This window comes from Lissotriton vulgaris, chromosome 8, assembly GCF_964263255.1.
Source record: "Lissotriton vulgaris chromosome 8, aLisVul1.2, whole genome shotgun sequence".
NCBI lineage: Eukaryota > Metazoa > Chordata > Amphibia > Caudata > Salamandridae > Lissotriton > Lissotriton vulgaris.
Window position 1 is genome coordinate 465,405,811 of NC_141696.1, and position 12,855 is coordinate 465,418,665.

A 12,855-nucleotide genomic window follows, 5' to 3' on the forward strand; every position below is an offset into this window, starting at 1 on the left:
TGCCTTACAAACAGTACAAAAGGGGGTTGGTGATGGACGGAGCATCTGAATCAATCAAACACTCACACCCAGTCAAAAGATCTGGGTTTAATCTATCACCGTTCTTTAGCCCACTCTGCCACCCCAGTTCAGACATGGCTATATGCAAATCAGTCTGACTCTGTGCCTCATGGGAACAGTCCAGCCCGAACTGCCAAGCCACGTCTTCCCTGGACCGGAAACAAGCTTCCGAGGACCGGTTTCTGGCATTCCAGCCGTCTTCAGTTCGGCTTGCTTGAATCTAGTGGCAAAGTGAGCAAGGGACTCACGTCTGAGCATACCCTGCCACACTTATGGCGGCCAAAAGCGGTACAAAAGGGGGTGGTGATGGACGGAGCATCTGAATCAATCAAACACTCACACCCAGTCAAAAGATCTGGGTTTAATCGATCACCGTTCTTTAGCCCACTCTGCCACCCCAGTTCAGACATGGCTATATGCAAATCAGTCTGCCCCTGTGCCTCATGGGAACAGTCCAGCCCGAACTGCCAAGCCACGTCTTCCCTGGACCGGAAACAAGCTTCTGAGGGCCGGTTTCTGGCATTCCAGCCGGCTTGCTTGAATCCAGTGGCAAAGTGATCAAGGGACTCACGTCTGAGCATACCCTGCCACACTTATGGCGGCCAAAAGCGGTACAAAAGGGGGTGGTGATGGACGGAGCATCTGTACTGGGGTGAATGTAGGACATTGTTCTGCATTCTGTCCATCAACTGTGTTTTTTGCAATTTTCACCCCGAGTGTGCTGGGTATGCTCAGACGTGAGTCCCAGGCTCTCCACATCACTGGAGTCAAGCTATCCAGGCTGAAGAAGGCTGATAGCCAGAAACTGGTCCTTGGATGCTTGATTCCGGTCTAGGAAAGACATGGCTTGGTAGTTCGGGCTGGGCTGTTCCCATAAGGCACAGGTTCAAGGCTGATTTGCATATAGCCATTGTCTGACCTAGGGTGGTGTGGAGTGCAAAACAACGATGGATTTAGGCCCAGATCTTTGTACTGGGGTGAATGTAAGACATTGTTCTGCATTCTGTCCATCAACTGTGTTTTTTGCAATTGCCTTGCAAACAGCCACACCCAAACGTCAAAGTACCTAATCGTTTTCGTGTAGTCAGAGGAGTTCACATAGCAGCTCCACTGATCTCCCAGCCCAGGTGGGTTTTTTAGATCATTCCTAATAAATCTACAGGTGGAATAGCCCAAAAAAATGAAATAAGGTCCATGTCTAGAATGTCAGCTACCAACATTAACACAATCCTACAATTGCAATAGTGCTGAAAAAAGAGACGGCAGATGAGAGAGTGGAGTGGAACACAGCTATCATGGAACCTCCATTCCCTTTTTCCTAGCAAAATATGCAGCAGTACTCCTCACAACCACCAATGGAGAACAGGTAAACGCACAAAAACGTTTTTCTTGCAATCAGCCATGGCTCTCCGTTTTTCTAAGATTAATTCTGCCCCATCCATACTTGTGAAAATATGCAGTGCAACTCGAAGTGTGTTAGGGTGCCAAACAGCTGCTTATTTACTTCTGGCTGTGTTTCCTGTTTTTAATCCCATAATGTTGATGTCAGCCTTGTTGTGAACTTCTGTGTTAGTTGGCAGGGGATGGTATGGGGAGGGGTGGAGAGAGGAGCCAACCCTCTTCCTGTTTCTCCCTTTCAATTCCAAAGTCATAAACCTCTGTGGGAACCCATGTGGGGTCGACTCTGCTTGTATATTGCAGAGAGTGCCTCATCAGTTCAGGCCAGCTTCTTCTCTGTTTCCAATGTAAGTCTGGAAGGATCACCAGGATTAGAGAGTCTAGAGCAATTTTGTGTTTCTGAGAATAAAACACAGCCGACACCCAAGAGGATTCCCTCTTTCCATTTGCGATGACTTCATGAAAGCGAAAAGAACCTTAGTCCTTTCTCTCTTCCTTTGACTGCAAGATGCTTGGGTAAGCAGTGCCCAACAAGGTATATTCTAGTCTCTTATTCTATGGGGCTGGCACCTATGGGCCAAGACTTGCAAGACTTGGTGTAGATTGTTAAATCTGTATTAAGTTTAACCCGTCAATATGTTGATGGTCTGAAATATTCAGATATTAGTTTTCATGTACCTTTAAAGTTGGTATTACAACCATGTGTCATTTGCTGAAGCAGATCATACTCATTCAGAACATTTTCAAAGATAAAAATGCTTCTTGACATCCAATATAAAATAATAGTTATCAAATGTCATCTCTGCCGCCATTTCCACTTTTTGGTTCAGAATTTTAATAGTTTTTTGTTGTTGTTGTCATTTGTAGGGCCTCCGGTTTGAGGTGGTCCCCTCCTGGTTTAAAGAAACCCTAGATAAATCTAGCTTTGCGTCACCTTATGAATATGCAGTGGAAACCGCAAAACAAAAAGCACTTGAGGTTGCAAGGCGGATGCACGAAGTAAGTGAATTGAATACAAATATTGTTTAATGCCTGCCTTAATTTTGTATATCTCTGTTATCTGCATGTCCTTGTGGCTTCCACGTACCTGCCATGACCCCATTGAAAATTGAAGAGTACAGGACAAGAGGACTATTTATTTAATGCAAATCTTTTTCAGTTTTTAATATGCTTCATTGATCATGTTTATGGAGTTGTCTAATTAGTTTGCTCATATTATGTCTGTCATTGGGATTCTCTAATGGCTGATGTTGTAGCCAAAGTTGTATTTGAATTGACCGGTTTCCCATTGGCTTCTGAAGGATCCTTAGCAAAAAGCATTTTGATGGGTTCAGTATTCATAATTTTAAGGCTTTTTTCTCTTATCAGTTGTCGGTACCAGCCATCTTGTGACATGAACAAGGGTACGATGATGGAGAATGATAATTAGACTAGGAACACCAATGTACCTTGGCAATGTTAGATGTTCAGACTACAGCTATTGGAAGGGAAGGGGGAGAAATCTCATCAGGCAACCATGTTTAAATAAGAACGTTTCTGATCCTTTCCTGACCAAAGAGAGCATCACACTGGGATAAGACATACCGCAAGTAATGAAAATAGCCCACAAAGCTACCCTATTGACAGTAGTAACCTGCAGATGTCCCTGAACATCACCATCTGCAAAGGCTAGCTTTCGATTCTAAATTACCTGCATGGCGACCACTGTAGCAGTGAAGATCTGAAACATATCTTGTGAAGGTAGAATTTAAATTGGTTCCACATATCCAAAGTATACAGGCAATTCCTCCGCTAAGGAAAGTTGAAGTCTGGGGAGACAGGAGGACTAAAATATCCTTTTATTGGTCTGGAAGGAGAACATTTTTGTAGAAATATGATTTGTGCCTAGAGCAGAAACCTGTCATGGTGATATATTTCATAGAGCTCTGAGGGACAGAGAGCTATACCCTCTTAGCAGGCCATGAACCTCTCTTACCCTCCTTGCAGAGGTACAGTACTAGGAGGACAGCTTCCCAAGAACGCTTCAATGTAAGATGCCTCTGGTTCAAATGCAAGTACATGAACTTAAAAAATGTGCTGGGTTGAAATCCTATCTAGGAGTCCCTTCTTTCATGTAGTATCCCAGCTGATGGCTACAATAAATTCCTCCGTGTTTATTTAAGAAAATGTTCTAGCTAATGCAAATGTATTTTGACGGCTGTTAGGTCTATTAATCTTGCAGTCGCACAGAAAATACTCCTGCTTGAGCTACGCGTTCTGCCGAGGTCTGGGCCAAGGTCTTGTGAGCCTGATTGACAATGTTAAATGTGTCTTACAGTGAGCATCATAAACCTACATACTGTATACGGTTTCTTGGAGCAAGTAATGCATCAAGAAATATCATAGAAACACTGTATAAAGTTAATGTAAAGAAGCAAATTATACAGAGCAAATGCTGTGTATTTTTTGGGTATAATAATTCATATATTCTACAGCCATTAGTTTAAAATCAAAAGACACATTCATGTTTTGAGGAGCAGTGTGCCCCTTTTGTAAAATATTTGACAAGTTCAAGCTACCAATGCCTAAAAGAAGGGGATCTGCCTTCTACCCATTGCTGGGGGCTTAGAAGAAGTGATACTCTGTGGTAACTCCACAGCACATTTATGACTTTGGTACTTTGCCACTGAGTCAGTCTTGCAAATATGACCCTAACTTATTGTTTTGGTGCATCCCAATTATTATATGCTTATCCAATATTCATATGTTCTTGGTGATGGCGCCTTCAATGGCCTCTTGTTATAGCAGATTTTTTTAAATTACAGGCTTTATGTGTGATGTTCAGCACACAGTCTTACTTTATTTTTATTGAAAATTGACTATGTGGCTGTTTTTCCACATCTCCTCACTCTGATGCACACTGAGCCGGTCCAGGACAGTAACTTTCTGTCCTGCTTCCTGGAGACCATTAATATATCAGGGTAAGAGCAGGATTCTTTGAACCATGGTGGACCTTTTTATCACAGGTAATTTTTACTGCCACTGTACCCATGGAATACTTTAGTAATGGACCTTACTAAGCCAGTCATATACTTTCCAGCAACTTCATGCTAACCTCTTTCTCTTATGTGTATGGTGAGCATCTAATCTAACCTATGATGTCTTTGTCTTCTTTCATAGTGCATATACATGTATGTTGCCTAAGATTCATTTTCATTATTTACTTCCAAATGCAGAAATTCTTTGTGATGATGGGCGTAATGGGCTACATTTACTTAGAATGCCTTAGGTAAAAGGGGTTGGACTTTTCACTCTGACTTTTACCGAATGGATTTGTATTTTGCAAACTGACCTATGTGCTAGTATTGTAGTGGGTCGTAATTCGGGATGCCTCATGAATATTAATAAGGTCTCAAATTGAGACACTATGATTCGCTGTTATTCAAGGGGTGGTGGCGTGCTAGGGCTCAGCTGACCAATATGTCTGTGATTGCTTTTGAATAAAGCAATCCTTTATTTTTTTTAACTGCAGCTCTTTTTCCTTAAGGGAAAATGGGTTGCCTTTAAAAAACAAATAGTTTCCAAACAGTTTTTTAGGAGTAAGTACATGGACCACTAACTATTCCTATAAATATTTTTGTCAACATTCACAAAAGGGAAGGTGTCCTTTGGGGATCCTTTCACATCTTGCCAATGGGTTATCATCTCCTTTTGATGTTTCAGTAAAATATGCAACTGGATTTAGGTTGCAAAACAGTAATGCATACCATAAGGCATTTGTATTGGGAAGGGACACCCTAAACACACACTACTAAATATTGATTCAATATAGCTTCCTAAACCCATTTAACGAGTTGAAAAACCTCTTCCAAATTGTTACGTTGGCTTAGTAATTTTGCAAAAGGGTTGTAGCATACGCAAACCATCTGAGATACCGAATCAGAGCGTATGCGAGCGCTGAAATCCTTTTGTACACATGGCCCATAATTCCTTAGATATTAGTACCCTTTTAAAATTAGCCTACCTTTAACTCGTGATTCTACTTGTATTTTTCTCTCAAGTCGTTAATTGGTACTCACAGTGATTTTTACTTTACAATTAATACATCCCTGAAAGTCAAAGTATTTTTTATACCACAGCAGTGCAACTATTTGTCGGTTGTGTGATGGAATCACGCATATGCCTTTTCCACGCATGCCTTTACAACAAAATATGTGTTGTTAAGGCATTTATGGCAAAGATATCAGTGGTTAAGACTTATCAGGTAAGTCTTACCCCGGACCCCTGCCCTGAGTCCTAAAACTGCCCGCTCCCTCGTGAAAACCAGCCTCCTCCCCAGCCCTAAAAACTTACCTGCCCCCCCAAGTCCTAAGAAGTACCACACCCTCACCTAAGCCCTATAAACTACCCAAGCCTTAAAAACTATCTCCGCCCTGCGATCTAAAACTACCCTCTCCCTCCTGAAAATCAACCCCCTCCCGAGCCCTAAAAACTGCCATGTCCTCCCCTAAGCCCTAAAAACACCCCACCCTCCCTTATCCCTAAAAATGTCCCGACCCCCAGTTCTAAAAACGTCCCCATCCTACAAACTGCCCCAGCCTTGAAACCTAGCCCCAGCTCTGAAACCTTCGCCCCCAACTTTTACAAACTCCCCTCCCACTGCATAAAACCCAGCCCAGCCCCACTTACCTCACTGCATCCTCTACTGATCCTTCCTGATTCCACCCAGAAACAGCTAGCCGCACACTGCCTTAACCACCTATATGCGTGGTTAAGGCATATGCGTGGTTAAGGGAAGCGTTGTAGCGCGTGCGATGTTGGAATACACGCGGCTCTCCCCACACTGTTCTAACTGTTTTCCCTATTTGGCAGTGTGGTGCAACCACACATCGGTTTACCACACATGCCCGTTCCACGTATTTTTGACCACGCAAGTCTTACCCATGCATATGCGTTTACTATGGATGCCTTTACAACTAAATATGAGTTGATAAGGCATGTATCAAAAAAAAAACTCCCACCTGAAAGCAACCCCCCCCCCCGAGCCCTAAAAACGTCCCTGACCCCCAGTCCTAAAAACAACCCTACCCTTTTCTAAGCCCTAAAAACTACCCCGAGCCCTGGGGGTGGAGCGGGGAAGTTTTTAGGGCTTTGCAGAGGGTGCAGTTGTTTTTTAGGGCTTGGGTAGTTTTTAAGGCTGGGAAGAGGGGGTTTATTTTCAGGAGGGGCTTGGGTAGTTTTAGGTGTTAGGGAAAGGGCTTGGGGGACGTTTTTAGGGCTCAGAGTGGGGGCAGGGATTATGATACTTTTTGAGCTTACCACAAAATATGCGTTGTATGGCATGTACAGCAAAGACATATCTGTGGTTCAATCAATCAATCAATCAATCAATCAGTCATTTGTTAAGCACACTACATACCCGCAAGGGTCTCAAGGTGCTAGGGAGAGGTGGGGGCCGCTACTGATCGAACAGCCAGGTCATTAGTATCCTCCTGAAGGTCGGCAGGTCTTGGGTCTGTCGTAGGCTCAGTGAGAGGGTGTTCCATGTCTTGGTGGCGAGGTGGGAGAAGGATCTCCCGCCGGTAGTTGTTCTTCGAATGTGCGGGATGGTGGCGAGTGAGAGGTCGGAGGAGCGTAGCTGGCGGTTGGGGGTGTAGAAGGAGAGCCGTCTGAGGTAGGCTGGGCCGGTCTTGTGGAGTGCCTTGTGTGCGTGGATGAGGAGCTTGAAGGATATCCTCTTGTTGACAGGGAGCCAGTGCAGGTTTCTCAGGTGGAGGGTGATGTGGCCATGTCGTGGTACATAGAGGATCAGTCGTGCCGAGGCGTTTTGGATGCGTTGTAGTCGATTGATGAGCTTGGTCGGGGCTCCCCCGTAGAGGGCATTTTCGTAGTCGAGTCTGCTGCTGACGAGGGCCTGGGTGACTGTCTTTCTTGTATCTGTCGGGATCCATCTGTAGATCTTGCGGAGCATGAGGAGGGTGTTGAAGCAGCAGGAGGAGGAGACGGCGTTGACTTGCTTGGTCATTGAGAGTGTTGAGTCGAGGATGATTCCCAGGTTGCGTGCGTGGTCGGGCTGCCCCCAGTGCCGTTAGCCACCAGGAGTCGTCCCAGGCTGACGGGTTGGAGCCGAGGATGAGGATCTCCGTCTTGTCCGAGTTCAGCTTCAGATGGCTGATCTTCATCCAGTCGGCGACGGCCTTCTTTCCTTCATGGATGTTGGCTTTGGCGGTGATGGGGTCCTTGGTGAGGGAGAGGATCAGTTGAGTGTCGTCGGCGTAGGAGATTATGTTGAGGTCGTTCTGTCGGGCGACATGTGCGAGCGGGGCCATGTAAATGTTAAACAGTGTCGGGCAGAGGGAGGATCCTTTGGGTACACCGCAGATGATCTCGGAGGCCTTGGAACGGAACGGGGGGAGGCGGACACTCTGGGTTCTGCCGGAGAGGAAGGAGGTGGTCCATTCCAGTGCTTGTCTCGGATCCCTGCGGCGTGGAGGCGTGGGCGTAGTGTGCGGTGGCAGACGGTGTCAAAGGCGGCAGAGAGGTCTAGGAGCATGAGTACTGGTTAAGACTTATCAGGTAAGTCTTACCCACCCAGCCCTTAGTCTAACAAACTGCCCCCAAAACCCAGACCCAGCCCCACTTACCTCACTGCGACCTCTGCCTATCCTTCCACCTAGCAACAGCTAGACCGTGCAATGCCTTATCCATGCATATGCAGATTAAGGCATATGCCTGGTCAGGGCATGCGTGGTAGCGCTTGTGATGTTGGAACACGTGGGGCTCTGCCCGCATTGTTCTGACTGTGCCTCCTATTTGCGTGCTTAAGTGATTGTAAGAACTTTTTATTTCACACTTCCATGTGTCTCTTGTTGTACTTCTATTCTTTATTCATTTTATGACTCTGAGTACTATAATTTCTTGGGATGGCAACATTGATGGTGGTGTTAGTCATGTTCTTTGCAACACTAACTTCACTGTTCTGGCTACTTTGGTTGCTCTCTGGCTGACTGTGGAACAGAATAGCAGAAAACATTTAATTGTGTAAAGTAAACTACAGATTCTAATAGTACCCTTGTCTGGTTTTACACAGCGAAAATTACTACGCTCCTACCGGATGCCTACTTATATACAGATAAGTACCCTACTTCATATATGAGCATATTTTAAAACAATAAAACGATCACATCTGAAGGCCATTATTGTGGGTAGCAGGCATTTTGACTGCATCTCTAGCCACTCTTTTACTGTGGTTACAAAACCTAAGCTATTGAGCCAGTCTTCAATGAGTCACATTGTAATAACCACCATAAATCATGAAGCGGGTGAAACAGCTACAATACAATAATGTTCAAGGGGTGTAAAGGCCTAGTACAAGGAACCCTGAAGATGCCCCTTTACCAACACTCCAACAAATAGACTGGTGGAGAAATCAGAGAGACTGACCTCTGCTATCTGCATGTCTGATTCATTGTTAAACCATGCCCAACACGTTGGCAATATCAGACTTCGATAGCAGATACTGGAATACAGTTAGCAGTTAAAGCCTTTATAAACTCATGGGGAATAGTGGTCCGGAATGAATTATTGTAAACACCTGGGTACTGCTGCCATTCTCAATGCATATGTATCCACTGTGGGTATCGGAGGAGGGCCACCTACAGACGGGTAGTAAGCGAATCAGTACTTCATTGTTGCGTGCTGTCCTTACCCCTAGGAAGGTAGTCAAAAATCTGGGAGTTAAAATAGATCAAACTCTAACCATGAACAAACAAGTTTTTTCTATCATGGGCACTTGCTTTAATACTATGCGCCTACTGAGGAGAACATTCCCCTTGCTCTACATTTCAGCCAGAAAAACATTAGTTAAGGGCACTGATAATTAGCAGACTGGACTATTGCAATGCTCTGTTGGATTCAGCAAATCAGTCACTTATGTACAAAATACAAGTGGTACAAAATACAGCAGCTAGGCTGGTCTGTAACATCCCTTCGAGCTCTGCTTCTACACCTCTGATGAAATCACCACACTGGTTGCAAGTGAGGCAAAGAGCGTCTATAAAATTTGCTACCTGAAGCAGAAACTTAGATGCTAATCTCCAGCTAAGAACTTACAATCTATGGACAAAGCTATGCTGACTGTACCTCGTATTCGATTGACAAGATGTGGAGGCAGAGCAGTTTCCTATCTAGCTCCTTTATACTTGAATAATTTACCTCTTCATCTACGTCTTTGCACGTAATATTTTCAGAAAAATGCCTGACATTTTTTAGGTCTCGCCTGTCAATGCGCATGCGCATTGAGCTTGCGAGACTATGGGGGCTTAAACAGACTTTAACCAACTTGCGATTCCATGGCGATTCCTTGCAGTGCCCGTCAAATTGAAGCTCAATGCGCAAGCGCATTGACATTAAAAGCGCGTGCACATGAAAGCGACAAGGCTCCCTCCCACGGCAATCCCCACTCAACCCCAGCCGCTAGCACCTCCCCTCTCTCTCCCTGCACACAGCCAGGCTCGCATTTCTCCTCCCCCTCCCCCTCCTCAGCCGCCAGCACCTCCCCTCTCTCTCCCAGCACACAGCCAGGCTCGCATTTCTCCACAGCCAGGCTGGCATTTCTCCTCCCCCTCCCCAGCCACCAGCTCCTCCCCTCTCTCTCCCTGCAGTTTCACGGCCGTGTCTCGTCTTAAACCCTTAAACATGCACAACTCATTTTTTACACACTGAAACAGACTATTTTTTAAACAAAATTCGGCAGCCTTCGACATCTGTTCCCCAGCCCCCAGCCGCCAGCACCTCCCCTCTCTCTCCCCGGACACAGCCATGCTCGCAATCCTCCTCCCCCTCCCCAGACGCCAGCACCTCCCCTCTCTCTCCCTGCACACAGCCAGGCTCGCATTTCTCCTCCCCCTCCCCATCCGCCAGCACCTCCCCTCTCTCTCCCTGCAGTATCACGGCCGTGTCTCGTCTTAAACCCGCATTTGACAACTTCGCATTGAATACTAAAACATGTTGGAAGCATCATGTTCTTAAAAGAATTTTTATTAACTAACACACATTAATTAGCCTTGTACCGAAAACAAAAAATACACTATCTAGATGTGTGGTAGTGAACGGCAGCGTTCAAATGCTGGTTGCAAGTTGCAGCCCGTTCCTTTCTGCTGCTACTCCGTTTGTATCGAGTGCCGAGGCTGCATACTTAAGACCAGGGCTTCTAACTGAGCCTGCAAAGGGAAGCCGCATTGAAAGCCCCCTCAGCCCCCCACCCCATCAAGGCACACGAAACAGATAGGGGGCTGCCATTGTATTTTGATTTTGTTGGGCTCACCAGCATTTGAACGCTGGCTATTGGCATTGTAATTATTTGTTAATTATCGAAACAGATAAATGAAAGGCATTGTCATTTACAATGGCAATAGTTTAAACTCTTTCCAATACAAGATCTATTGCCCCCATCCGCCAGCACCTCCCCTCTCTCTCCCTGCAGTATCACAGCTTTGTCTCGTCTTAAACCCTTAAACCTGGTCTCGTCTTAAACTCTTAAACCTGCACAACTCATTTTTTGACAACTGAAACAGACTATTTTTGAAACAAAATTCACCAGCCTTCGACATCTGTTCCCCAGCCCCCAAACGCCAGCACCTCCCCTCTCTCTCCCCGGACACAGCCAGGCTCGCAATTCTCCTCCCCCCCTCCCCAGACGCCAGCACCTCCCCTCTCTCTCCCTGCACACAGCCATGCTCGCACAACACAATAAACAAAAGACTTGAAACTGAAATCGCCGCCAAAAAACAAACAACTTCACAGACGAATTATAAATGAAATCGCCGCAGGGCCGTCTATACCCTCATGGCCACCTCTCAGCATCCATTTTATACATTCATACTCTAGGCTCGCATCACAACTTCGAGTCACTGTAGGGGTGTATAACTTTCAGTACAAAATAGACTTGAAACTGAAATCGCATCCAAAAAACAAACAACTTCACAAACGACTTACAAAAGAAATCGCCGCCGGGCCGTCTATCCCCTCCTGGCCACCTCTCAGCATGCATTTTATACATTCATATTCTAGGCTCGCATCACAACTTCGAGTCACTGTAGGGGTGTATAACTTTCAGTACAAAAAACTTGTGTACCAACAGGCAATGCAATACAGCCGTGCTCACATTCAGCTGCATACATCAGCTCATACCATTTCGCCACAACTTTCACAACCTTTACGTCTTACAACAAAAATCAACCATCCTCTCTCCCATTCAGCAGCATACATTGGATACATTCAGACTCTAGCCTCAAACATACAGCCTAAACATTTAAAAGAAGATGTGCAAACTCCTTAAAGTCCTCATCAGCCAGCCTCTCTACCATTGAGCAGCATACACTCAAATATACAGCCCAAAGAAAGGAAAGAAGACGTGCTAAATCCTTTAATTCCTCTTCAGCCATCCTCTCTCCCATTTAGCAGCATACATCAGCTCATACCATTTCGCAACACCTGTGTATAGATTTAGGTATTTACACACAAATCATACAGCAGCTCTCTCATTCAACATCATATATTGGATACATTATTTTAAATCCTAATCATCCAGCCTCTGTCCCATTCAGCACCATACATCAGCTCATACCAATTTGCCACACCTGTGGCTACGTTTCTGTATTTATACAAAAAACATCCAGCATGTCTATCATTCAACAGCATACATTCTCAACACATACATACATTAGCTCATAACATTTAGCCACATCTTTCACCCACTCTGCATCTTTCACCCACTCTGCATCTTTCACCCACTCTGCATCTTTCACCCACTCTGCATCTTTCACCCACTCTGCATCTTTCACCCACTCTGCATCTTTCACCCACTCACCATCTTTCACCCACTAAGCATCTTTCACCCACTAAGCATCTTTCACCCACTCTGCATCTTTCACCCACTCTGCATCTTTCACCCACTCTGCATCTTTCACGTCTTTCACGCACTCTGGATCTTTCACGCACTCTGGATCTTTCACGCACTCTGGATCTTTCACGCACTACAAACATCATACTATGCTTCTGCCAGCCAAACACAGCAACTGCTAATGCTTGCTTTAACACCATGCAAACACAAAATAAGTCCATCCATGCAAGCTTACACAGGGCACACACAACAACAGACACACTACCATCAGGCATCAACACAATTAAAACATCCACAACCGTAAGATACATCCAATAGCAACAAACATACACAAAAATCTAACATACACAAGCATCATAAGCATGCCCCATTATGCTACAGTGGTGGACAGTGATGCTGTTGTCGTGCAAAATGATCCTGTTAGACTGTTAGGTGATGCAGATCTGATGAAGAGTGAGAATATGGAAGGAATGAGTGATGCTGGTGTGTTGCTAAGTGTTCATAGGGTGGTGGGG

The 12,855-nt window shown here is 45.2% G+C and overlaps 1 protein-coding gene across 5 annotated transcripts in view; it reads left to right on the plus strand.

Moving 5' to 3' along the window:
- The window catches only part of ASMTL (acetylserotonin O-methyltransferase like), a 329,012-nt gene that overhangs the window by 52,787 nt on the left and 263,370 nt on the right, over positions 1-12,855 (plus strand). For all 5 annotated transcript variants that reach the window (XM_086934246.1, XM_086934245.1, XM_086934244.1 and 2 more), the window contains one exon: positions 2,326-2,457. In XM_086934246.1, the coding sequence (XP_086790372.1) occupies positions 2,326-2,457 (132 nt within the window). The remainder of the gene's footprint in view (positions 1-2,325; positions 2,458-12,855) is intronic.